Here is a 27,506-nt window from a genome sequence, read left to right as displayed (position 1 = left end):
CCACAGCAATACGTTTTGCACCTGCATCACCGATGCTTTAGTCCTCAGCCTACAAATTTCCAACACTGCTCTTCATATATCAATATTCTATCTCGGGATTAAACAATCGACTTGGATTTGAAGTGTCTGTCGCTTCTTTGCGGTGGTCCTGATGAGAACATGAGCTGTGTGGCCTCGCACTACAGAGGCCGTCAACGAACGAGGAAGATGACATTTCAGCGGGAGAATTATCTTGCGATCGCCAGTCAATAGTTATTCGTGTAGTCGTCCAGTGAAGAATCGGGCCAAATGTGACGGCGATCGCAACGGGTTAGCGACTTGGTTGTGGGGGCTGAGGGAGATTTGTGACGTGGCTTGGTTATCGTCACGGGGGACGCGGTGCGGCGGGTGGGCCTCGCTCGGAAGTGACCATGGGGCCCGTTCACATGGCATGGTGGGCGTCTCGTGGGTCCCGCCCGACCTTTTGATCCCTCCGTCCCCATAACCATCGACATCGATCCATCCATCCATCCAGCCATCCATGCATGCCAGACGCCAAGATGTCGGAATTGCCCATGATTGCCCCTCTTTTTACCGCTGATGCACTCGGGATTAAATACTTGGCGAGGAGAGACCCGATCGCCTCCGCGCGCGCGCGCATCGAAGCGAGCTTATTTAGAGGAGCCGAATGCCCTTCGTCTTGTGGGGTGGGCTTTTAGCTGTGCGTTAGCTGTCCTTGGTGTTCTTCTCTCCCCTCTCTGCTCCACATACCTAGAAAGCAAACACCTTTGCCCCATTCTCCTCACTCTCCTCTTCGTATTGCTTCGCCCTTCCACAAGCGTAATTGTTGTTCCGAGAATGAGATGAAGAGGAGAAGCAGCATAACGGAAAAGCTTCATCTCCTCTTCCTCTTCTTGATCTCATTTGCGGCGGCGAGAGCGACCGCCTTCAGCAGCCATGGCCTCACCGACGCTGAGGCCGGGTTCATCCGTAGGCGGCAGCTGCTGTACTACCTCGACGAGTACGGCGACCGCGGCGAGCGGGTGAGCGTCGACCCGTCCTTCCGCTTCCCTAACCCCCGTCTCCGCGACGCCTATGTCGCCCTGCAGGCCTGGAAGAAGGCCATCCTCTCCGACCCCCACAACTTCACCGGCAGCTGGGTCGGGCCCAATGTCTGCTCCTACTATGGCGTCTTCTGCGCCCCGCTCCCCTGCAACCGCTCCCTCACCGTCGTCGCAGGTATCGACCTCAACCACGCCGACATCGCCGGGTACCTCCCTGAGGAGCTCGGCCTGTTGACCGACCTCGCCCTCTTCCACATCAACTCCAACCGCTTCTGCGGCACCGTCCCCCAGAAACTCCGCCAGCTCACCCGCCTCTTTGAGATCGACCTCAGCAACAACCGCTTTGCCGGCAAGTTCCCCAGGGTCCTCCTCGAGCTCCCCTCGCTCAAGTTCCTCGACATCCGGTTCAACGAGTTCGAGGGCGGCGTCCCTCGCGAGCTCTTCGACAAGCCCCTCGATGCCATCTTCATCAACCACAATCGGCTCGCCTTCGACATCCCCGATAATATCGGCAACTCCCCCGTCTCCGTCATCGTCCTCGCCAACAACCGCTTCCGCGGCTGCCTCCCAGCCAGCCTTGGCAATATGTCGAACACCTTGAACGAGATCATTCTCATGGACAACGGGCTGCGGTCCTGCCTTCCGCCCGAGGTCGGCCTGCTGAGGAAGCTCACCGTGTTCGACATCAGCTTCAACCAGCTGCTGGGACCGCTGCCGGAGGAGATCGGCCGCATGGTCAGCCTCGAGCAGTTGGATGTCGCGCACAACCTGCTGTCAGGGCGCATCCCGGAGTCCATCTGCCAGCTCCCGCATCTGCAAAACTTCACCTTCTCCTACAATTTCTTTACCGGCGAGCCGCCGTCGTGCTTGAAGGTGCAGTCATTCGACGACCGGAGGAATTGCCTTCCCGAGCGACCGTTGCAGCGGTCGGGGAAGCAGTGCGAGTCGTTCTTGTCGCACCCGGTGGACTGCAGTTGGTTTCGGTGTAAGCCGTTCGTGCCGGCATTTCCGCCGCCGCCGCTGCCTCCATCGCCTCCTCCGCCGTCTCCCCCGCCGTCCCCGTCTCCGCCACCACCATCTCCTCCACCTCCCCCATCTCCATCGCCACCACCTCCGTCTCCGCCGCCCCCATCCCCACCTCCTCCTTCACCGCCGCCGCCACCTCCACCAGTTTATTCATCGCCTCCACCGCCTAATTCACCACCACCTCCCATGCATTATTATTCTCCTCCGCCACCACCATCTCCTCCACCTCCCCCATCTCCATCGCCACCACCTCCGTCTCCGCCGCCCCCATCCCCACCTCCTCCTTCACCGCCGCCGCCACCTCCACCAGTTTATTCATCGCCTCCACCGCCTAATTCACCACCACCTCTCATGCATTATTATTCTCCTCCGCCACCACCATCTCCTCCACCTCCCCCATCTCCGTCGCCACCACCTCCGTCTCCGCCGCCCCCATCCCCACCTCCTCCTTCACCGCCGCCGCCACCTCCACCAGTTTATTCATCGCCTCCACCGCCTAATTCACCACCACCTCCCATGCATTATTATTCTCCTCCGCCACCACCATCTCCTCCACCTCCCCCATCTCCATCGCCACCACCTCCGTCTCCGCCGCCCCCATCCCCACCTCCTCCTTCACCGCCGCCGCCACCTCCATCAGTTTATTCATCGCCGCCACCGCCTAATTCACCACCACCTCCCATGCATTATTATTCTCCTCCGCCACCATACCCATCTCCACCCCCACCCAACTTTCCGCCTCCACCGCCGGTTTATCACTACTTGTCACCACCGCCACCTCCGCCTCCATGTATAGAACCACCGGAATCTTCACCACCTCCGCTAACACCCTATTACGGAGGTCCATTGCCACCTGTCGTCGGAGTCTCATACGCATCTCCTCCGCCTCCCCCTCCTCTCCACTGATTCTTTTGAAAATTGTCCTCGTCCTTCTCCTATCCTCAATTAGGCATCAGAAAAATGTCTTCATTCATTTGGATTCTTATCATGCCATCTTCTCCATTAATTGGCGCTACGTTATTTCTCTGGCTGCTTTCGTAGCTCACCAGGAACAGCTCAAAGTTCGAGAACACTGCTTGGTGCATTCAACTTCCGTCATGGTGATGGATGCAGAGTTGGAGAAGCACTGAAGGGTAGGATTAAGAGGAACCTCTCCACGTAATTTGAATTATGCAATGGTATATGGGTTTGTGAATGAACTGTCGACAGAGCAAGAGAATGAACAGTAGGTTGCAGGGACAAAAAAATGTATGTATAGAGAACATGCGACCCAAGACATGCGTGCAGATCAATTGTGGTATCGTCGTCATCTTCTTGTTATACTTTGTTCTTTCCATTTTATATTTTTACATCACGAACACTTGTGGATTCTCAAAGTTCTGCCTTACTACTCGTCTTGATCGGGTTTTTATGTGTGCAGTCTGTGGTTTGAGTAACTTGCAATGTCCCGTCCATTAAGCCGTCACATAAATTCTCTGAACTGCTTCCTGCAGTGGTAAGCGGTCAGCAGTCCATCGACTGTGGAAAGTGAATAGCAGTGAGTGGGTGAGGCGTCCATGTCCCATATTAATTGCCGTACTCGTCGGTGAAGCCTGCAAGAGAGTGGCCGTGATCGATCAGACCGCACTTGGATCTTTACCCATTACGGCGGCTGCTTGGTCCCATCTCCACTCATCGATTGACCGCTGTTGGTGGCGAGATGGGTCCGGGTTTTGATGAGCCTCCTCGTTTGGCGTTGTGCCGATCGAGCAGGCGGCAGGCATTATGCAGAACGTTGTTGGTTTGGGTACAGCTCCAGTTGGTTGGTTCACGGGGACGGTGGAGGCCAGCAGAGGGAAGGAGCCAAAGAGAGTCCTCGAGGTGGAAGACAAGTTAATGTTCTTGAATGCGCCATTTATTTCTGGTTCGTTTCTCTTTGCCGTGCTTCAAGCGGTGCTCTTAAGTCGCTCGACGATATGACTATCTCTAAGTTAACGTCGATGCTACTTTTCCACGACTTAATTCATGAAGGTTTTATATAATGAAATAAATTATATTGTTAAATGAGACAACCATAAAAAGTTGTTCCTTTTTTGCTATTTAAGAGATTGTATGATTCTGAAAATAATTTTGTTAAATATTAAAAAAAATAAGATTACGTATCCTTAGATCTCACAAAAACCTTTTGCATATAATATTCCTTAGGTTATTATAAAAAATATTATTATGATATAAAAAATAATTATATAACATTTTAATGATTAATATATATACTCTTACACATAAAAATAAAAATAAAAATCCAATCGGTCCGAAAATATCTGGTTTTTAATTAATAAAAAAATGTATTAGCATATTTTCCTCTCATAGAAGTTAAAAAAATCAAAATCAATCAAAAGCCAATCGACTAAATAAATTGGTCAAATCAAGAAGAAATCTTAGGTGTTAATTATAAATTATCTTTTCTAATTAGTTACCTTTAGCATTCTGATCCTCATATTTTTAAAAATCATATTTGAATCTTTATACTTATGAAAGTACAGAGATTATCACTAAACACGTGATGGTTCTGTCTCACTTCGATTTATCATTGAGCATATGTAATATTTTCGTCAATATTTTCAACGGTCGATGACGTGAGGATAAATAAGGTTAAATATTTTATTTTTATAATTATAAAAATTTCAATATAACTTTTAAAAGTATTGAAACCAAAATACTAAATATAACTAATTATAAGGGGTAATATGTAATTAGGTTGAGACGAAAAAATATACTAATTTTTTAGAATAGGTTGGAAACTAAGTATATCATTAGCAAAAATTTATACTAATTAGGAAGTTAGTATGCAGTAAAATATGAGAAATCAACACACAGCAAAATCTGATAAATCCCAAAGGAACGAGCTTGGAGTAACCATTTGACGATCGTAAGACCTTAGCACAGAAAGGATCGGAGGCAAGACGGCATGCGAGGATCTTTGAAGACCCCTCCCGTAGAAGTTACTCCGACATGCCTCGCTCTTCTCGTGCTCTCGTTTGAGCTCATAATTCATCTGCTTTCTCATTCTCATCAGTGCCAGGGCTGGACAGTGAGAGATCGGGGAAGGATCCAAATGATTCCCATGTTCGTGAGGACACTCACCCAATCGCATTAGCTTCCACATCGCTATTATGTTGTGCACTATACCGGCATGGATAAAAGAGGGTGCAAAAGGACAAAGGCGGATGGATGGAGGGAGGGAGGTCTTTTTCCTGTCCCTCATAATAATCAAAATATTCCTGTCCCTGATAATAATGTATTGCAGCTTTTAGTTTTAGGTTTGTCTTCTCATTTCTTTGGATACTTGTATTCAAAAAAATCAAGATATTTGCGTTATCCATTCATCACAGAATAGATGCTGTGCAGGGAAACACTTATCCCATTTCCTCGGCAGAGGCCTTGCAATGATAGCTAAATTGGCTACGAGAGAGTTGTTCGATAGCATAATTGATCCATCAACTTATTAAGTCTAAAATATTAATTTAAAATATTTAAATCCAAACTAATTACAGTGGACTAATCAATTCCTTATAAACTAATTAAAATTTTTATCTACTTATACAAAACGAAATTATGATAAAGCCTACAAATTATTCTTGTCGAATAATATTTTTTCACTACTAGGATATGATATTTGACAATTGATAGATAGACGATTAATTATAAATTATCTCATGTAGTTAGATATTTTAGGAATCTCAAATCTTATATTTAAAAAATTTATATTAGAATCCGTATGGTTATGAAAGTGAAATGTCTAACACCATTAATCCTAACGCTGTTGGTTTTACCGATAAGACTATGAAAACGATGAACAAAAATATAATTTTAATATCCATAGTTATGTTTTCGATAATGACACACGATGGTATCACGCGGGAGCTACGAGTAATAGTTATAAATAAGGAGGAAGAGTGACGGTGAGAGATAAAACAAAAGGAGAGGCCGAGGAGAACGATGCAAATGTCAATGCTTTGAGTCAACGTCGCTTAACAACTATGTTGGCGCTGATACAGATATAAAGTGACGAAAGAGTTGCTTGGCATTTGCATCGATACCGATGCAGATGTAGAGCATCGTTACTTTATATCTACGTCGGCACTAAAATAAATTTTGAGTGGCCTTTTCGTTGCTTTGCTTTTATATTAGCACTAACACAGTCGCATAGCTCTTTCTCGTATTGTTGTCAGTGCTAATGTAGAAGCAGAGTGATGCCGCTCTATATCTGCATCTGCGCTAGTGTCAACATAGTTGCCAAGCGTCGATATTTGTATCATCTTCCTTCTCCTCTACCTATGTCACATCTTTTGTTGTCGCTCTCACTCATCATCCACAATATCTGTCACCATTGAAAACATAACTACTAAGTTAATATTACTTTTTTACCTATTATTTTTTATGTTTTCGTCGATAAAATCGTTGACGTTAAGGTGAATAAAATTAGATATTTTACTTTCATAACTATAATAATTTCAATATAAATTTATAATTAGCCCACCAATAGCTTTTTTTTTATCCTCATATTTAATTTCTTTTGCCTTTGCAATGCAGGGATAAACGAGTGTCGGATCATGTCTCCCATACTCGATGGACTCGGTTGTTGATGTGCATTACTCGTTCATGATTAAAACGGATACGTGCCTTTTCTACTGTGAGCTTGCTCCATGCTGTTAGAAAAATGTTGTTTCTTCGAGCAAGATGCTGACGATAGTGCACATCAGTTATTAGTGCAGGATTAGCACACCAAAGAGAAGCTAAAACTTTGTACAGATGCATTCAATTTGTCCACCAACTCCCACGATAAATCTACCCTCTCGGTGAAAAGGACTTTATCCTTTACAAAGGTGGGCCGATCTATCTCGGATAGCGCATCTAGCTTAGGACTTAGAGACGACGACTTCACAACCTCATCCGCAGGGCTAATTATAAATTATTTTTTATAGTTAAATTTTTTTTATATCCTAATCCTTATATTTAAAAAAATTATATTAGAATCTCTATAATAAATACCTAGTTACGTTATTGATAATGATGGACGACGACACTGCTAAAAATTACGAGTGGTATTATAGATAACAAGGGAGAGCAACGGTAAAAGGTAAAGGCGTCGACACATATACCGATGCTTTGTATCCGCGTCGATATTGCTCGATAATTATGTTAACACCGACGCAGATACAAAGTGACGAAAGAACCGCACACACCTACATCGCCGGGTATTTGCATTGTCGCCTGACCTCTCATTATTAATTACTCTCCCTCCAACAACATTGTCGTTTGCTATCATTAAAAATATAATTAAAATATTAAAATTATATTTTTATCCATTATTTTTATACTTCCGTTAATAAAATTAATAACGTTTGAATAAATAAAACTAAATGTTTCACTTTCATAACTATAAAATTTTTAAATTTAAGGATCGAAATTTTAAAAATGTCTAACTAAAAAATGTATCATGTAATTGGCCATCGTTCACATGGCTATGCTCATGGCAGCTTGTGCACCAACACAAGTGCAACCAAAACTCCCTCTCCTTTTTCTGTTATGTCAAGCATATAAAAGTGTAGGTTAGTTTTTACTTACTGATTTATATTTTTATATGTATTGACATTGATAAATAAAATAAACTAAATCGTTTTAAGAATAAGAGGAAAAAAAACCTGCATTCCGAAGACGGAAAGAAAAGTTGACATTTTCATTATCATCCACCATCAATGAACAGGGAACAAACGGAACTGCAGAGTATTCTCATCTTCAAAAATACAGTAGTGCAAAAAATTTTGGCGAAAGTAAAAGTTTATCCTTTTTCCATTTAGATATTTCCATTAAAAAGAAAAGGAAAGACAGCAATAAGGGAATTTAACTCCGTACTTTGGAAAATGAGTCACAATATGTGAAAGAAATAACCTGTATGAAAAGTTCAAAAAAGCTTAGCCATATTTGGTACACAGCTATTAAGCGATAACAACTCGAAATCCAGTCCACTCTGATATCACATGTAATTTACAGGGAATATAATGCAAAGTTACAAACACTGATAAAAATTATGCACCCCACAGTCACAAGGTAACCAGGCAGAAACTGCCAAAATACACACTCAAAACAGACTGAATAACTAATGTTTTTTAACAATGAACAATAATTTACACCGACTCTTGAGTTACCTTTCTCGATTATCAGAAATCTAATCACCTTTCCCCTCTTTGTACTAGTTTTCTAAAGGAACCAGCATTTCCGGTCTTACAAAGGTAGATAAAGACTGCAATCTTTCTCACACAGGTGCTAATTGCATTACCAAGCCAGAGTTTTCAATCAAATTTTCTTTAGTAGGGAACAAATGTCAAGATGCTGGCACAAATTGCAAGCTGTAGTTCCATTTATCTTGTTCATCCAAATGGATTTCCTCCAACAGAACCGAAAGAATTTGGTGTACTCAGTTGGGAATATCTGACCGCTGGATTTTGATGAATGCCTGAAGTACTAAAAGTAGCACCATTGCTAGCAGGAGCTACAATACCTTGATTCCTGCACTCAGATACATAAAGTGCTTATTAATGTATGTAAATGTCAGTCTTTTCTGAATAATGTCTCTAGTGAGATACAGAAATAGTACTCAAGTTAGTTACACAGAAGTTGAAACTTCTAGACCAAATAATATATATTATAAAATTTGTCATTCACCTAAAAAGGAACACAAGTTCAAAAGCTGACAATTAATTTTGAAACTCTTGGGTGGTAGGTACTAGCATACGAAATTTATGTCTGGATATTTAATTATAATATTTCTAATTATATTAATTATAGAATAATGTAATATTCTTGTAAACTTTAATAGAGGGAGCTAACCCATAAACAGACGTGTTAGATAACCATCAGCCATTGCTTTCATTCCAAAACCAATGATCTTTTTTTTGTGAAAAAGTAACTTGAACAAAGAAATCAAATTCATTATCCAACAGAAGATTTTCTTTTTTACCCTGCTTTATTGTTCAAATGTAAACAAGAAGATCTGATGACACAAGTACATCATCTTACCAAAACTGCAACAAACAAATGGGAAAAATCCATACAATTTGTTTTAAGGAAATGTAATAAATAGTCAATTATAGCAATGATTATATGGCAATCTTACAGTGCTCCCTAATAATTACTTTTTCATGAAACAGTAATTTGGAACAAAGAAATTGAATCCATTATCCAACAGAAAATTTTCTTTTTTCTCCCTTCTCTATTGTTCAAAGGAAAACAGGATAGCTGATGACATAAGCACATCTTCTTACCACAATTGCAACAGACAAATGAGAAAAAAGCATATGATCTGTCTGAAGAAATGTAAATAGCAGTAATTTAAAGCAATAATTATATGCCGCTCTCACAGCGCTCCCTGATAATAGAAAATCGGCAAAATAACCATTAATTTCAGTATGACTTACCCCATTGGCATCATGCTAGCAGCAAATTGTTGAGGCATGTTATCTGGAACCTGATGCATCATGAATGGACCTGAGATCATGTTCATATTAGTGACATTAGAGCATTAAATCCAATGGGTAAAAAACCATAAGGGTGTCATTAGATTTTACCTGGAGAGACACTTGATGCATAGGGTGACTGTTGCAAGTGAACCGAATGTGGGGAAGGGGCTCCAAAACTGGAAGTTCGAAGTAAGGCCGCTGGAGCAGTCATGTTTGATAATGCTGCTTGCAGAGGTGTCACTGAGGGGTACTATATCATGCAGAATGAAATTCATTGGAAAATCACAAGTATAAGACTGCCGGGAAGGAAACTTATATAGTATATAAGACATAATTTAGACAGTTAGCACCAAATTTGTCTAATCTATTAGAAAAAGCTGTGACCATCTGCATCACCTATAAAAAACAAAACTCAAAGATGGAACTAGCAAGCAACTATATAATAAATTTTGTTGAACTTAAGATTCCACAGTTTCACAAAAAACACTGTAATTAACTACTAAACATTTGTCATCCATCAAACAAAACGGGGTGAAAGGGAAAAAATTGTAGTAAGTAAACTAAATACATTTATATAAATCATAAGCATGTTTTAAAAACAGCTTCTCTGTTAAGTGAACTTAACTACGTAGTCATAGAACTAATCACATCTTCAGAGACCATAAGAGCATGAACATAGAAAAATCCATTAAGTGCCAGAAAATTTGACTGTTAACATTCTCATTCACATGGATATTCTCAATAAAAATCCTTAAATGATGATGCAAAAAAGGAGAAGCTAGATCAACAAAGTTTAAAATAGTGAAAATGTGAACCAGAGACACGTTAAATTACTTCCAACTGTTTTTCCCAATGCAACGGTCAGAAACAGGTATTGTAAAATGGTTGCCATAAGAAAGTTACTGAACATTAAATAGACAGCATGTTCACGTATCCAAATAGGTGATTTGATTTGAACCCCTTTAACTGACGTTTTTGCAGTCATTAGTGGATTTGGGTTAATCGGCATTCATGATTGAACTGTTAGATGTCCATTTCTTCTAGATAAAGCTTGCAACTGCTTCTGATCATGAAAACGTATCTTTGATAAACTACTCTCTGGGATTCTGAGCAGCAAAAAGCTAGAGAAATTAGCTCAAGGACATGTAGCGTCTGCCTATTTAAGAGGGCTTTGAAACCTGGAAAACTAGACTTTGTGATTCTTAACTATTCTTTGAATGAGTTTAAGCTTGTCTAGAACGGCCTGAGAGAGGTACATACAGAACCAACTCCATAGAGCTAGTATTAGAATTGGTACCAGTATAGTGTGTGTAGTATATTCAGCATATATACCCAAGTATATATGTGTGCCTGTATACATTCAAATCTCTCATTGAGCCTTCTGAACAATGCTTCATTCATAGCCCACCTCATGTTGTCAGGAAAGGCCTAGATGACAATGACATCAACAACAATGACTAATTCTACAAAATGTAGGAGGAAAAAAATCATGCACTAAATCATTTACAGAATATTGAACCATATCATGCATTCCATGCCAACCATAAAGTGCTTACAGCAAAAGGTCTGGTCATCATGAGTAGAGACCAAAGGCATGCATTTTATTTGTGGATATGTAAATGGCTGTGACTAACATCATCATGCAATTTCTGAACACTGCTAACATTCACGTATGAAAATTATGGCTTTGTGCGTTTTTTTTTATATTGCCATTTACTTTATCCAGTTAGATACCACCAAAAAGAAATCATGTGAAAAAGTAACTGGAACTATGAACAGGTTTCTATTTTATTGGCTCTCATTTTGAGTATAACCCGGCTGAATAAAGTTTACTTTTATGTTTCTCCTCCTGAACAAACCTAAGAAACAGAAAGAAGATTTTTCTACTGAGGGTTTTAACCAGAGACTAAATGTTTTATTATATAATTGTTACAACTACCATACCACTGCAGCTGGATCACTGGTAAGATCAAATGGATTCACAGATTTTGGAGTCTGAGAATATGTAGGCATAGCCTGAAGGAAAAAAAAAAAAATCGAAGTTAGCTTCAAAAGGTTGTAAAACATAAGACAGATACAAGTATGGCAACAAAAACCATGTCAAATTAACAATACATACCACTCCAGAAGGGTATTGTATGTTATACCCCATGCCAGGATATGGCCCTCTTTGCCAACCTTGAGCTGTTACAGGTGCACTTGGATATAGAGAAGTGAAAAAATCCTGTAAATATTATTATTCATAAGAAATGATGGTAGCATGGAACAAGGATGAGCAATAAGATCTAATAATATATTACCACTGGCAGTTCTTTCCTTCCACTAGTTTTACTCTCTGCAGAAGGTGGCTGTGAAGAAACTCCAGCAACTTTTTCTTGAGGTAGCTTAGTAGCTATCCGAGGAAGATGTCCAGCTGGGTTAATAGCTAGGTTTGTGAAATTTCCTTGCCCATGTGGTATGGGTGATGGAATCCAAGTCTGGAAAGAAGCATGTATAATATGGAACCTTGCAGAACACTCTTTGAGATGAACATGAAAAGCAAGTGCCTTTACCTGGTTGTTTGAAGTTCCAACAACAGATACGTTGGATGACTGATTACCAGGTGGATTATCAATGGATGGAAATACCAGAGGTTGCTGCTGCTGCTGCATTGTGAGCAAGTTCCCTCCACCACCAGCTTTGGGAGAGGACTCAATTTGAGAAAAAGACAAGGTTGGCAAATTCCCTACAGGTGTAGACCCTGAAACTGATAATTGGGCAAGAGCAGACACTAATGGGTTCGCATTTCCATCCACTTGAGGTACTTTCTGCTGTCCAGAAGTATCAAAAGCTGCCCAGTCTGCACCACCATCACTACCAGATGTAGTTTGTTGAGCAACTGGTTGTTCTGTTATTGCAGCAACAGGAGGTTCATGATCCACATCAAAATCTATCAAACTTTCAGAGAACGACCCTTTCAACTGTGCCGAATTTGCATCAGTAGAATCTATGCTGTTTGAAGATAAGGTACTCTGCAATATATGAAGTTGATGAAGAATGAGCAGCCCATCTATAGGTGTTCCAATAGTTCCAACAGTGCTACTTAATTACCAAATCTGTTATGGCTAGGAGCACAAAGATTGATACAAAAGCATAATGGTTCATATGTATCAATCAAAATTTTTGTTCCAATAGTAACTCATTAGTTCACCAATCTGTTTGTGACTGGGAACAAACTAATATTCTCAATGAAAGCACATTAAAACAAATCCATATAATTTATATGTAGCAACGAAGATCTTTGCCTGTAAATGTAAAAGCCATTTCATGGCTATCATGGACTCAAATTAATGCAACAGCATTTTCATCACAAAAGAAGTGAATGGCTATAATGTGCTTACATATAGTTTATTTGTTTACATATGTAGCCATACAGTATAATGGTGATCTATGGGCCTTACATCATGTAATAAAGAAAATTTTTCATCATATTTATCTGGCTATTATAGACTGAAATTAATGTGACAGCACTTACATCAAAAAATAAGTGAATGGCTATAATGTAATTAAATATATGGTCCTATACATACATAGTTAGCCATATAGTATAACGATGCTGTGCAGGCCTTACATGAGGCAATAAAGAAAATTTTTAGCATACTTAGCTGACATATGCCACCGCATGAACTACATTACAGAGCCCATTGTATCAACAGAAGCCTTTTGTCCTTTTACTTTAACACATATAAGCCTAACGAATTACATCTTAGAATACTGTCAATTCAAAACAAATCTCATACTATCCACACAACCATCTCCCCTTGAAATTCATCAGAAAACTGATCTTTTATTGCTTATGCTAATATCAAACACATTCTTTATGATTCATGTAAAGTATAACACATGTTCCAGACTTAATAGCAGCAATCAAATTTATTGATTGTTCAAGTTTCATATTTTCGTAATTATGATTAAAATAATAAAAGATGCAGTGCTCTATTGGTTCTTTTATTATCAAATTTAATAAGTATTTTCTTAGACCATTTAAAAAGTCTTGACCTATCTCACCAAGCTGACAAGGTTGTGTTTATGGTTCATCATATTTCATCAGACTGATTTGTGCTGATCGGTATTTACCAGACATGTACGTGAATTGAGATGCGAACTGTCCCTTGTCAGGCAATCTGGCACATCTTTTTTCATTATGGGTTTAGGGTTTTTAATATATGTTTCTCCCCCAGCTGACACTGAGTCCCGGTTTCTCACCCAACTGATGCCCAAAAAGATTCGTTGCACTTAGCATTGCCGCTTGGTGGCCTGTCCATTGCTATTGCTTATTGCTGGTCATGGATCGGCTCAGGTTCAATACCCAAAATTATTAATCCTTTGATGTGTTTGTGTTAACCTATATTGATTACAAGTCCTGGACTGTCAAGCCATGGTTGGACATCTCCCTTGATCATTATATAGAGATAATGTTTCTCTATCATCAGTACCCACAAGATATCAGGAAAATAATAGTTGTGCTTGTATCATTTCCTAAAAGTGGCCATGATCCTTTTCTACAGCTTCGTTTACTTAAACAGAAAAGAAACATCAACAAATTAACATTTAGTAGCAGCTTTTGCTGGTAATAAAAGGACAAAATCTCAAGTCTTTGATGACTAAATAAATCCACCAGCCAGGAAGTAGACCAAAATGAAGATGTGCAACAAGCATATGATAGGTAAACTTGATGGATATATCCTTAATTACTAGCATAATGTCTAACATGACTTGCATGAAATAAAATCCATGTCACACCAGCTACATACACAAGTAGTTATCAACCTCATAGATCACAATATAACTCACCTTTATCTTTGCAGAATCATCAGGGCCCCTGATCCCATTTGTTTTAGCAGCACCACCAACTTGAAGTTGTGGTGCATTATCACCCAAAATATCTCTCACAGGGCGCACCACTGGGGGACTCATCTTATTGAAATCTTTCTGATGATCTGGTGATCTCCCCTCTGGTTTTGGTGCATCTGGGAGCCTACGGTCTTCAGTCTTTCTGTTTTGGCTTCCATTTCCAAACTTGTCATCTCTCTGTCTGTCATCTAGCACCTCAAAACGAGCCGGACTTCTCTTGTAATCACCTTGATTATATGCAGGACTTCTTTCTCCATAGTTGTATCTGAAACTACGATCATCATTTCTACCACCATAACTAGGACTATAACGATCTTCATATGGTGGGCTTCTTGAACCACCTCTATATGGTTCTGCCCTGCGGTTTTCATTATAAACGTCCTTATCACCCTGTAAGACTCACAAACCACAAGAAACGATGATGAGATGGAACACTAGGAAGGGCTTATATTATCAGTCTTATCATACACAGATGCACAACTTTCCAAACAAACAATTCCTCAGTCTGTTACCACCTTCAACATTTGTGGCCTGTCTCCATGTCTTCCCCCAGAGTATCTCCGATCCACATAAACATGCTTAATGAAATCTCTGAGTCTGTCGATATTACTGGAACTCAAAAGAAATAGCAAGGAGATCAAATTTACTCTCTATCAAAAGATACTGAAGGCAACCAAAATAGAGAATTAGAAGCCACCTGCTATCAGGAAATGAATGACGTTGTGGGTCCCAGTCCTTAAAGTATATTTCTCTGGCACGCTATAAGAAACACACAAAAGCACCCTTGAAAAGAGTAGCTAAAAATTAATACAAGATATAAAATGAAATGGATGTAGACTAGAGTACCTCATTTCCCCCTTCTTGAAGTGCAGTAACTTCTTGAGAAGTAAATTTAGCCATAGATATGGACTTAACACGGTGGGTGAACTCTCGGCTGGAAAAAGAAAATTGTCATAAAAAGGTAGCATTAGAAATAGGGAACAACAATACGCAGACAGAGAGTGATACTTACTGTATTCCACTACAGTTTGTACAGATGAAGGTCCAGAAATTTGTGCATACATATTGCGGCCCCTGTCAAGATGTGCATATGAATTTCATTAAATGTAACCTAACCAGAAATTTAACAAAAGTAATAGCTTGGAGCTAATTCTAGGTAATTAGCAGAAGATAAGAGTTTCAGCATGTACCAGATGTAATACATAATATAGACCAAACTAGATGCCTAATTATGCAGTACAAGGAGTGTATCAGACAGCATTACTTGTTTCAGGTATACTGGCCGATACAATTTGAGTTTGGGCAACATACCAACTACCAAACCAAATTTGACGGTTTCAGTTCTTGCACTTATAATTTCCGGTTCTTCTTATTCTTATTTTAAATAAGGCCTCCTCTCATTTTCCTATGGTCTTCCATGCTCCCACTTAATCAGCTCTTATGCCCCTTTCTATCAACACGAGGTGGAACCTACCAACCACCACTTGTATGGTCCAGGAAATGCCTTCAGTGAAGTTTTTGGTAGACATAAGCTGCCAAGAATATGACAAGTTGTCCATTGAAGGTTTTCCTCATGACATAATGTGCCAATTCCCCTTCTTTCTCAAGAGCACCACTATCTCTCACAAATAGCAACCAACATATCATCACAATTGACATGTAAACAGTGACCATTTTGGTTTTTTTGTTCTCACTGTTAAACACAACAAAATTTAATTTCTTATTTTTAAGTTAATGGTTAACACACTTGTCAATTTAGCTTTAAGACCATTGTGAAACACCTGAACAAAGTCCCCCCTTTTTCTACATTAATGAATTAACTAGAAATGTTTTACCATGTTTCGCTCCCACCAATGCAGTCATTAATAGCTGTGTTGGCATGATGTGGCATATAATACTGACCATGCTAGAAAGGGCTTGCTACAATCTAATTTCTCATAAAGCTCCCTGATAAGGTCGACATCAATTAACAGGTTGATTATAATTATACATAATCAGATGCAAACTACAAGACTCTTTAACAAGACAAAAAATAAATAAATGCTCCTTTGTTTTATTTATCAAGACTCCCAGTTTGCTGTAGTGAGAACCCTCCCAAGAGCCAATTTGTTACACCATCCAAGGAATATATTTGTTACACCATCCCTAGACTCACTAACAAAAACATCATAGGATGTCCCTTCACCATTTAGAATTCATCAAACCACCAACTTCCCATGAGACAACCGTTACACCATCCACGGAATATATTTTATATTATTTTTTCCAAGTCTCATACTCCTTTGATTTTGCCTATTCTTGAGAAGTAATTATTTTACCATTTACATTTCATCATATAGTCCCAGTTTCAATGTGGATTACTTGTTATTCTGCATTATTTTTGCATTTGACCAAAACAATTGATCTATACAATTCAAATCATTTACTATGTAACTATACAATCTCTGTATTTTCATTTATTCTTGCAGTGGCAGTGAAAAGAAAAGTCATTTTGACTATGATTTTGTCCCATCTAAAAAAATTAGAGTTAATAGAAACTAATGAAAAATAATCATTGCTGCAAACTTTTTTAAATTAACTTCCAGTGTGAAGTAAACAGCTTATGAATAGTCTGACTGAGTTAAAACTTGATGCTATCTAGAACTGAACAATTTCATATATGAGATACACATAACACTGTGCTAATTAATACAGATATATTTTGCACCATCAGGTTGCTAACACATCACAGTTAATAAATCATTTTATGTTCGGAAACCAAATATAAATCTAGGTTAGTATAAAATCAGTTTGTCCTGTAATTGGATAATCAATCATGGCATGCATATGCTGTCTCTTCTGATTAACAAAAGAGAAGAATCTCACGAGATTGTTGCAATTGATGCATCTTCGGTTGGCAGGAAGCTTCAGAAGCCCTCGAATTATCTTCTCATTCTTCTCATCTTCTTTCACCCGGTTCGCCATTGCCCCTCGAACTATCTTCCCCTGATCCGAGAGACTGTGTTCGAAATTTACATTTAAATAAGAAAAAAAACCTAAAATGCTAAACTAGGAACCAAAATGGAGAACCTTGAAACAGAAGCTTAAGTCAATACAACACAAGAAGAACATCCGGATCTCACAGCCATCTAAGACTTGAATTACCGGTTTCCAAGATCTACAGCATATATATCACGAAGAGAGAGATCTAACAACGAAAAGAGGGGAAGACCGTACTGACTTCGGCTTCCAATGGGGATTCGGGAGGGGAATCGAGACGACGATGAATGCAGCGACTCGGCGAAGAACTAGATGGAATTGCTGAAAAATCTGGAATTTGAAGTCCGGGAAGATGAAGAGAGAGAGAGAGAGAGAGAGAGAGAGAGAGAGGGAAGAGAGAGATGGGGAAGATGAAAAAAGAGATTCTTTTTTCTCTTCGATTTTACGAACCGCCTTGCTTGGTCACGAATTAATCAACGGTGGCGAGATACTAACGTGGCCTACATCAAAGAGTAAGAGGAGAGGAACAGGGACAAGAGGCCGCAGGAGATTAGCTCGTACCGTATGTCGTTACCTAAACGATTTCGTTTCCCCGCAGGGTCAAGTTACCATCACGGGAAACAGCTCCCCGATCTCGACGGTGGACGACGGGTGCAGCTCATCTGTACGGTCGCCGGCAAGGATCAGCTTTCACCAAGTTACCTTGCGACTGGGGCCCACCAGCTAGCGAGGTCGAGGTCGAGGTCTGAAAGATGAGCGCATGCCAGCTCGCTGATGCACCCCAAGGTTTAACCTTAGCTGGACCCTGTTCTCGGGTCGGACAGCGAAAGCCGAGCCGTCTATAGTTTGGCCAGATCGCTACAGCACATAATTCGTTCCCACCCTTTTGCCCGACACATATTACTACCCGTGCATTGATTCGTTGGAAACCTGGGGTCCTTCTGCGGCTGTGCTGCTTTCTCGGGTCCTCCGTTACCTATCTGCCCAATCGATAAATTTATAATGTGGGTATCGTAGTCGCCTAACATGTCAAGGAAGAAATTATAGACTATTTAAAGATGTTGTGATGAACACTAATATATATCATATTTTTTCCGAATAATCCGTTTGACTTAATGATTACATACGCCTTCCAACAAACTGACAAACGAAAGAACTCGCCGTCTTTCTTCATATAACCTTATCGTCGCGATAGAATATTGTTCATGATCCTTCTCCAATCTCCTCCAGGAATGCCCTTAGATTCCGATCCGACGACCCTCTCTCCTTCCATTCTGCCGCCTTCCTCCTCACCCCGTCGCCTCGATCACCCGTCCTCACGGAGCTCGGCAGTCACCCCCATCCCCCAGGTGACCTCCGCCGGCCTCGCGTTCGTCGCCTGGTCCTACAGCCGCGGGGCGCCCACCATCGGAACGCCGCATGATAGGCTCACCGCGGTATGGGACAGCGCTTTCACCGGCGAGCACCACTCGACCACCAGACCTTGTTCCCCTCCTCCCTCCAGCTCCGCGCCCGCCTCCTACCTGTTGTCTCGCCGTACCACCAACAGGTATGGCCGCCTCTTCTGCGCCAGGCCCGCTGAGAGTTCCACCAGCTCCCGCTTCGTGAAGTAGTGCAAGCTTCCGAAGGAGACGTACACCACCGACCGCTGCGGCTTCGAGTCCAGCCACTCCACGTACCTCTTCTCGTCGGGCTTGCCGGTGCTTGGATCGGACTCTTTTAGGTTAGTGCTGGCAGCGAATGGCCAGGAGGGGATCAGTGGCCCTATGGTCAGCAGGTCGATCTCGTCCACCGCAGAGAGAGTGCAGGCTCCAAGTAGAAGTCCGAGTCTACTGCTAGATAATGTGCGACATTTATTGCATTATAAGAAACATCTTGCTGGGAAAGGGAGAATTAAGTATATTGAACATGAATATGGCAGCAGATGGGTGTATAACGACAACCTGCAGCTTCACAACAAAGGGATAATAGATGGGAACAAATTGGTGTTGCCAAGATCGAAGCAAATACAATAACACATGAATCAACATTAATTTGACACTTCCGAAAGGCAAACTCGCCAACCATTAAATACACTATGTATAGGAAAAATTGAATGTTCCATACATCTCATAAATTGAATGTTTCGTTGTCTTAACTTTTGTACTTAATAGTGTTTCTTTTCCATTTTGTGTCTTTGATTGCCATTAATGTTTCTCAAATAGGTCTCTTGAGTAAATTATTATACAGTGCAAGAAATAGAATATAGAGAGGAATTTGTTATTTATGTTTAAGATTCAGGATGAGGCTTAATGTAACAAACAGCTCACCTGTTCATGTAACTTTTGTTGTTAATTCCAATGCTCAACTAATATGACTTGATGATTGCTATCTGTCTTGTTCTTGTCATACAATAAGTGTTATTTTACATCTTATTTACTGCTGTTGCCTGTTTTATCAGTTTATTCATTTAATTATGTGATCCTTGTCTTGTTTATGCATATTTTTATATATATGTTGACATACTTGGACCTGTGGTTTCTTATCTTTGACACATTTTTTTCTATGGTGAAAGGTTCATGAGAGTTTCCCTTTTTCAATAGCGCTGTCATGGAAAGGATCTGCCCCTGATTCTCTGACCATTGGTTCAGAAAACCAGCAGAGTTCAGTTGTTTTTCCGAAAGGGAATCCAATCCCAAGTGTCAAAGCTCTTGCATTTTATAGATCTACTACTTTCACAGTTGATGTTGTGTATGCTGATGTGGGTGATATGCAAGTTCCAGCAAAAATTAGCACATACACAGTAAGTAGCATATACAAAAACCTCCCACCATATCATTCTTGTTATGTGCTTCTTGTTCTTCTTGACAGCAATATATCTTGTTGTACAGATTAGTCCTTTCCGGACCAGCAAAGACGAGCGTGCTAAGTTGAAAGTAAAAGTTTGGTTGAATCTCCATGGAATTGTTTCTATTGAGCCAGCCACTGTAAGTCATAAGCAGTATCTCTTTCTAGTTAGTGGTCCTTAGTCTTGAATCCTAGACACCTCAAAAGTAAAATATATCCTACTTTTTGCAGATGTTGGAAGAAGAGGAAGTTGAAGTTGCAACATCGGAAGTGGCAGAGCTGACAAAGTAATCTATGGACATGGATGAAGCAACAAATGCTTCCTATTTCACTATTTCACTATGTTTCATACTCATACTCTTTAAAGTATCTCAAACTTTTTTTTTCTCACGTTTGTACTCTCATAAACTCTACAAAATAACAATTTATGAATTAAATCAAGATTAATTTTGAAAGATTAAGAGAAAGAACTTTCTAATCAAGAGGTATGTATTCTCTTTCTTTAATTAGAGAGTAATTAAGATCTTTAATATTATGATTAATGTGTTTAATATTGATTAATTTGAAATTAGACACAATTCGAAATTAGATACTCAATAGGATAAATGTGATTCATGACAATCAGCCTATGTCCATCACCATATCGATGTATCAATGGCATATGGATCGGGTACAACAAATATATCATATTGATACGCAGATGTATAGGATCGAGATCCTGATCCACCACTCGTGGAGGTCCGTCGTTCGTTTTGATAGCAGAATCAACAATCATGTATATCTACATATGTGATTATTTAATTTATTTAAATTTTAGAGTTTATATTGTAACAAAATAGTCTAACAATTCAAATGATTTTTTTATATAAATATTTTAATATTTACATAAGGACAATTCGTAACGGACTGAAATATAAACCTTGTGCAAGACTATTCCTCAAAGCCCGAAAAAGATATGTGATACTATTCTTACCTAATTTATATTGATCTTGCTAAATTTATACTATTACTATATTTATTTATGACTTAAAAACTCTATCCTAACTTCTTTTTTTTAAGGTATTTTTAGAGAATTTTACACCTAAATTAGATAAACCGTTCGGTACGCCCTAACATACCGCTTGATACATGGTACCATACCGTACCGAGCCAAGCTCGAAACATCGGTATGGTATGATATTTCAATCCTTACTTTTTATGACCTTGTTCTATATAAAATTTCAACCCTATTAAATGTGCTACTAACATAACTACTAGGTTGGCTTTAGATACTTTTTGATTGTAACTAACCTATGGTTGAGTGAACCACTATTCTCAATACAACGGCGGATGCTGATGGGTAGAATTTTGATATAACTCATCTACTATCTTATAGAGTTTGCCATCAGTGTTGACTGTCTCCTTTCTTGGGGCATTTTTTCTCATTGGGTTTTGTCACCTCATATCACAGTTTTGATTGTTGTTGGCAGAGCACAAGAATTTTCTTTTATGGAGAAAGTAAGATGATCTATTTTGTCACTATACAGATTCACAACTTTGTTATGCTTTGGCCTACCACTTACATCTTCTGAATGTCATCTGAGAATAGTATACATCGGATGGTGATAACATTTTGTTTATCATGGAATTCATGATGTGTGAAAAGAATTCCGTGATACATAGCCTTTTATAACTTGACTCTTTGATTGGAACTCATTTACTGTACAGGTTGAAGTTTCGGAAAAGAAGGGCAGGAAAACCATTGTGCCTGTGACTGAGTTGCAAGAAAAATGCCATGGAGGCATATGTGTACAATATGCGAAACAAGGTATGGTGCATCTTATCCATCCTTCCACTACGTCATATATGGTTTAGCCTGTTTAATTCAGCTAACACTAGATCCTTTATATGCAGCTATATGACAAATATCAGGATTTTGTAACGCCAACAGAGAAGGAAGCCCTTATCATGAAGCTTCAGGAAGTTGAGGATTGGTTGTGTGAAGATGGAGAGGATGAAACAACGGGTGTTTATGTTGCTAAGTTGAAGGAGCTCAAAAAGGTATACCTTAGGCCTAGTAGACTGCTTAAAAACGTCTGTTCGATGCATCTGAGGTTGGCTTGTCTAATTTCAGACAGGTGATCCGGTCGAAGAGCGTTACAAGGAATGGACAGAGAGAGGTCCTGCCATTGATCAACTGGCTTATTGTATTAATAGTTTCAGAGAAGCGGTTTTGTCCAACGCTCCCAAATTTGATCAAATTGATTTAGCTGAAAAGCAGAAGGCAATGTCAAAAAGTATACTTGCTTTCGCACCTGACCAGGTTTTGTTTTCTGAGAGCATTCCTTTTGTCAAGTGAGCTCCTGCAGTTACCTGCCTTCAGTCATAGATAGGAAAATATTTAGAAGCAGATGGTCGTAATATTTAGAAGCCTGTGTTGGATAATTTCAAGAGGAGACATCCCTTTTGCTTGCTGTATAGCGGATATGGGTAACTTTAGAATTTCTTTTATATGGTGATGCGGGAAACCAAACCTGCGTCTAAGTGAAGATTTGAGATAACCTCTTTTTCTCAATCTTGTAGCTGCATAGAGGTCTAGAGTCTAACAGTGATGATAAAAACTGTGGTAATATACTTGGTTTGTTGATTTGTTGAACAGGTAATAAATGAATGTGGAGAAGCAGAAAGCATGGTTATGGGAGAAGAAACAGCAGCAGGATGCTTTACCTAAATATGCCAATCCAGTTCTTCTTTCTCGAGATCTAAAGAGAAAAGCTGAGACAATAGACAGGTAAGTTCAGTTATAGATGTCTTGAATATATTCAACTTGACTGTGCCATCAGTGATTTACCTCTAGGAAGTGAAAAGTATATTTGTAGGACTGTTCATCTGTTCTCGTACAGAGGCTCTATGAAATCAACCTAGAGTGGTTCACTAGTTGTACTATGAAGGATAGATGCTACTCGTCGGCTAAGTTTTCTTTAGTTATGTAGGACTATTAATTGTTGGTTGAGAATGTAAGAGCAGTTCCATGTCATGCTGTAATCATTTACACGTTCTTGTATGATGTTTTATTTATCCAAAATCGCTAATCCTCGTTTGGAGCTGAGCAACATATGAAATTTATTCTATGCATTAGAGCCTGAGATTTCCATGTAAATTAATTGTGAGAGCATGTGTGAGTAGGTCTTGCAAGCCGATAATGACAAAGCTGAGGCCACCTCCAGCCAAGCCACAGCCTTCTCCAACTGAGACACCACCAGCTCAACCTCAAACCGTTGAGCAGCAGCAGGTAACCGATGGAAGCAGTCCGACACCACCTACAACAGCTTCCGAGCCGATGGACACTGACAAATCGGGGGGGGGGTGAACCTGCAGCGTGAAGCGCCTCTTGATATTATGATGTGATAGTTTAAAAGTGATAAGGGATCATACAATTTCATCGATCGGTCATTGGTGTGGTCCACAGGCTCACGAGAGAGCATAAGAGACCTGATAGACTTACGAGTCCTTGGTTCTCGTTCTTCAACCAATGTGCAACCAATGTGAGATTAAATTGAGATTAAATTGTCTTATGTGTAAGCTTTGAGTCCTCTTTTTAGTGTCATTCTGATAATTGACCATTTGGTCAATCGACCATTGGTGCGACTCGTCGACTCGTAAGAAATTATTCGTTTTCCATGATGGGTATATCTATACATTTTTGTCTTTTTCGAATAACCATCCAGGAATATAGCACCGATCATCATATTTGAAGAAGCTTTTTTTATTTGACTTACTCATCAACTCATCATCCTTATTCTGTTAGCACAACTAGCATTAACACAAAACTCGCTAGAGGCCTTTATACTACTTGTTACTTGATTTTTGATAGTCATTTAAATTTGGACTCATCGTCATTTCCTTATCTATTTGATTATATACTTTGATATCATTGTGTTCTTCAAACAGTCTTATCTTGACTAATGATATGCTATAACTATCTCAAATGACCTATGCCATCATATTATAGGACTCGTGTCAAATATATTCTCTGCATACATCATTAATATTAATGTTTGCTACATCAATTTTGTTTTTTAACTATGTCAAGGCTCCCTCCAGCAAAATACGAGCTCTAGGATTTTTTTTAATCATAATTTCTTTTATTGATCAAATCAAGAAGAGAAGAAAAAGAATAATTTTGATATAAATGAATCAAATTGATCTTGGTTATCAGGATTTAAAATAATAATAATGAGTTTATAATTCAAAATATAATAAAAGTTAGTATATATTCCAAACACACTAGTTTAGATGGAATAAATTATATAGAACCCACAACAATTTAAATTGCATAAACTACCTATAATTAATTCATACAAAATTTTGAAAGGAAAGAAAACCAAAATAACACCATTCTAATACCAATAAAACTAAAAGCAAGAAATATCATGCCACATATATGAACATAATTTTAGAAAAATCAAATTAAAGCATCCTTTAATTATTTTTGGAAGCTTTATAAGTTGCTTTGTGCTAAGTATATTTTACTTATTTGCCAAGTAATCAATGTCCTGCTCACACAAGACAAAAAAATTTATGACAAATATAACAAGACTTGACTATACCAACTCAAGACAAACTTGGAGTCAACCAAAGAAGAGGTGGCCAATGGTGATATCCAAGATGATCTATTGGTCGTGTCATCTCATCCTCCAAGTAGAATATTCCAATACGACGTCTTGTATACCTATAGGATCCACAGATATCCAACATATCATTAGTATAGTAGATACAGTTTTGTTTCAACTCTGGAAAGTCTATAGTAGAGAGGCACATTGACTGATTTTTGCCTATGAACAATGTTTGCTCATGTAAATTATTCACCCTTTTCCACTTACAAGTCTCCTCATCTAGGGAAAATATCGTACACATAATGCTCTTAGGGTTGTTCGTATAACCCAATATTTTTTTGTTCTTGTGTACCAGCATCAAATTACTGTCTAGTGACTCAACCAAGTAATATATTCCCCTGGGCAAATCATATGAAGATAAGTCTGAGATGAAGATGATATGCTTAAAGGCAAGTTCATCGGGCTCCCATGTCTCAACCACCTGTTGAAAATTGATAGTGTAGAATTTGGCGTTGTGATAAATTATGTCGGAGTAATAATAAGGCGAGCTTATAGGTGTCCAAGCCTTATCCCCAGCTCGGGCAAAGGCTAGCCTAGAACAATGGCTATAGATCATCATGATGGTGAAGTCATTGTCTGCATCAGGAGCTTTAGAGAGGACGACCTTCTGTATGAACTTGCGCCATAAACAGTACTGGTTATAATCTTGTTCCACATTGAAGTTGGTGATTTGTCCTGCTAAATTATTAATGTCTCTGATAAAGGGTAAGGTTAGCACCGAAGGGAGTGGGATTTGAGCGCCAGTGAGTGGATTCAAAAGGTGCATGTTGCAGCGTCCATCCAAAGTGGCCAGCCAACCATGACAAGAACCTACATAGATCCTTTTACCGATCATAGGTTCCAGACATTGAATCTTATAAATTTTCTTCTCGACAATAGAGAAGAACTTGGCCGTGGAATTGCCATCACCGGACAACATGAGCCACGGGGCTTGTGGCCTTAGACGGCGATAGTCCTCGAACTTGCTGACCAAGTTCCAATGTTTACAAACGGCTCTGAAACGTACGTAATCACAAATCGAGAGTTCACCATGAATCATACCCAAGAGTTCTTTCGTAAGCTCTGACCAATTTGCCATAAGAAAATGAGAAAGCATACAGAAGTCTTTTCCACCTGTTTCTTCGACCTATCGCTATATCAGAGCTGCTTCACAAATTAAGATAAAAAAAAATTATTTTAATAGTGATTCTCGGATCTCTTAAATTAAGTTTTAAAAATATAAATCTTCATAATCAAACCTTATCTAAAATAAAATAGTAATCTTGGGACAATACAAACGTTAACCACAACAGCATAGTTCTAATATATTAGGTTATCATGTGCATAACATTCCCATTATCATGATTTGATTATATTGGCATATATTATATATCAATAGTGCACTCCTCAAGCATTCGAGAGGCTTTACTCCCTAAGATAGGTCACATCTACTATTTAGCAAATGAAGAGAATCAATATCGTATGGCATTATAAGATGGATAAATTTCTCCAATAAAGGAACCATTTAACCATCATATCTAATAGTTCACTAATTCTTGAAAATAATCATTGAACCAATATAAATATATTTGTTTTTAATAGAGGACAAAAATCTGATATATTATCAAAGATGGCGTTCATTCATTTATAATCATTCATCTATCATATGCATTATATATATATATATATATATATATAGAAAGAGAGAGAGAGAGAGAGAGAGAGAGAGAGAGAGAGAGAGAGAGAGAGGATCTAAGTTCGTTTCAAGATCAATTGGTCTATATTTTAAAAAAAAATTGATTAAATAGCTTGAATCAACCCATCCCAATTAGAATATATTTAAAAATAATAATTAAATAGCTTGGATCCAACCCATCACAATTTCTCTCATGCATGGCCCCATCACACATCCGAGCCAACTGATTTGATTGGGTTCAAATCAGGCAAGACTTTGATTGTCTCAGACCAAATAGTCACCACTTTTCCAAAATATCATAATTTAAATATGATTTTTTCAAAAATAAAAAACAAAATAATTTTTCATTCTAAATTATTTAATTTATTACATGAAAATATGATTTTTACTAAAGATGGTCTACAATTTTTTAAAATATGATACAAAAGTAAAAAATAAATAAAATTATTATTCACAATATTGAAATCTATATACACCAATCATCTTTTTTTTTAATTAATAAATATAAAATTTATGAGATATTTAAAAATTAAAAGCTCAATCAATTATATTAAAACTTAAACTTAAAAAATAAATAAAAAAACTAACAATATCCTAGAGGCAAAGATTGTTGTTGACTCCTCTATTGCAATATACTGTCTACAATCTCTTAAAGGCCATAACCCGTCTTGATTCTTTTGTCGTAATCGAAATCCTATAATCTCTTAAAGGCGATGACCTTTATTGGTTTCTCTCTTTTCATCAATGAAATGGGAGGAGATATATACAGAAGATGAGGAAGAATCCTTACTAGTTTAAGGAGATTTATTCCATATTTTATTTTATATTAATATAAAATAAAAATAAAATTTTCTTATCATGAAATTTAAAAATAGGAAATAAATACCAAATGATAATAGACATTCTATAT

General features: G+C 39.0%; 3 protein-coding genes across 13 annotated transcripts; 2 read left to right on the top strand and 1 right to left on the bottom strand.

Moving 5' to 3' along the window:
* Positions 1–638: 638 nt before the first annotated feature.
* On the top strand, positions 639–3,982 carry LOC103991194 (leucine-rich repeat extensin-like protein 4). Of its 2 annotated transcripts, none has more exons than XM_018829408.2 (2): positions 639–3,366; positions 3,563–3,982. In XM_018829408.2, the coding sequence occupies exon 1, from the start codon at positions 843–845 to the stop codon at positions 2,973–2,975; it is 2,133 nt and encodes a 710-aa protein (XP_018684953.2). In that variant the 5' UTR covers positions 639–842; the 3' UTR covers positions 2,976–3,366; positions 3,563–3,982. The 2 variants fall into 2 exon arrangements, with proteins under 2 accessions (XP_018684953.2, XP_018684952.2); XM_018829407.2 differs by having other exon boundaries at positions 3,490–3,982.
* A 4,065-nt stretch (positions 3,983–8,047) lies between these two features.
* LOC135582656 (probable ADP-ribosylation factor GTPase-activating protein AGD14) lies at positions 8,048–17,854 on the bottom strand. 5 transcript variants are annotated; one of them, XM_065191392.1, is made up of 14 exons: positions 17,678–17,854; positions 17,327–17,459; positions 15,474–15,535; positions 15,308–15,395; positions 15,159–15,220; positions 14,977–15,070; positions 14,402–14,851; positions 12,121–12,579; positions 11,869–12,045; positions 11,688–11,792; positions 11,513–11,584; positions 9,677–9,818; positions 9,527–9,596; positions 8,048–8,618 (listed from the first exon to the last, which is right to left on the bottom strand). In XM_065191392.1, exons 2-14 carry the CDS (start codon positions 17,423–17,425, stop codon positions 8,480–8,482), a joined length of 2,019 nt encoding a protein of 672 aa, XP_065047464.1. In that variant the 5' UTR covers positions 17,426–17,459; positions 17,678–17,854; the 3' UTR covers positions 8,048–8,479. The 5 variants fall into 5 exon arrangements, with proteins under 5 accessions (XP_065047464.1, XP_065047465.1, XP_065047463.1 ...); XM_065191393.1 differs by having other exon boundaries at positions 17,327–17,446; XM_065191391.1 differs by having other exon boundaries at positions 17,327–17,446; positions 17,682–17,854.
* Positions 17,855–18,576: 722 nt separating this feature from the next.
* Positions 18,577–23,980, top strand: LOC135678500 (heat shock 70 kDa protein 14-like). 6 transcript variants are annotated; one of them, XM_065191388.1, is made up of 9 exons: positions 18,577–19,163; positions 19,995–20,222; positions 20,311–20,406; positions 20,498–20,553; positions 21,974–22,073; positions 22,160–22,306; positions 22,380–22,568; positions 22,905–23,036; positions 23,432–23,980. In XM_065191388.1, exons 5-8 carry the CDS (start codon positions 22,041–22,043, stop codon positions 22,974–22,976), a joined length of 441 nt encoding a protein of 146 aa, XP_065047460.1. In that variant the 5' UTR covers positions 18,577–19,163; positions 19,995–20,222; positions 20,311–20,406; positions 20,498–20,553; positions 21,974–22,040; the 3' UTR covers positions 22,977–23,036; positions 23,432–23,980. The 6 variants fall into 6 exon arrangements, with proteins under 6 accessions (XP_065047460.1, XP_065047459.1, XP_065047458.1 ...); XM_065191387.1 differs by having other exon boundaries at positions 18,577–19,284; XM_065191385.1 differs by having other exon boundaries at positions 18,585–18,989; positions 22,380–22,542.
* Positions 23,981–27,506: the final 3,526 nt, after the last annotated feature.

This window comes from Musa acuminata, chromosome BXJ1-7 (genome assembly GCF_036884655.1).
Source record: "Musa acuminata AAA Group cultivar baxijiao chromosome BXJ1-7, Cavendish_Baxijiao_AAA, whole genome shotgun sequence".
Lineage (NCBI taxonomy): Eukaryota > Viridiplantae > Streptophyta > Magnoliopsida > Zingiberales > Musaceae > Musa > Musa acuminata.
This window is presented reverse-complemented; position numbering and strand designations above follow the sequence as displayed.

Excerpts from the sequence above, each read along its gene's own strand:
- LOC103991194 (XM_018829408.2), top strand. The coding sequence starts at position 843 with ATGAAGAGGAGAAGCAGCATAACGGAAAAGCTTCATCTCCTCTTCCTC.
- LOC135582656 (XM_065191389.1), bottom strand. The coding sequence starts at position 17,572 with ATGTTCTTCTTGTGTTGTATTGACTTAAGCTTCTGTTTCAAG. Across the intron at positions 11,585-11,687 it reads TACAATACCCTTCTGGAGTG|GCTATGCCTACATATTCTCA; the intron begins GTATGTATTGTT and ends TTTTTCCTTCAG. Across the intron at positions 9,597-9,676 it reads TGCATCAAGTGTCTCTCCAG|GTCCATTCATGATGCATCAG; the intron begins GTAAAATCTAAT and ends ACATGATCTCAG.
- LOC135678500 (XM_065191385.1), top strand. The coding sequence starts at position 18,879 with ATGGGACAGCGCTTTCACCGGCGAGCACCACTCGACCACCAGACCTTG. Across the intron at positions 20,223-20,310 it reads CAAAAATTAGCACATACACA|ATTAGTCCTTTCCGGACCAG; the intron begins GTAAGTAGCATA and ends CTTGTTGTACAG. Across the intron at positions 20,407-20,497 it reads TTTCTATTGAGCCAGCCACT|ATGTTGGAAGAAGAGGAAGT; the intron begins GTAAGTCATAAG and ends TACTTTTTGCAG.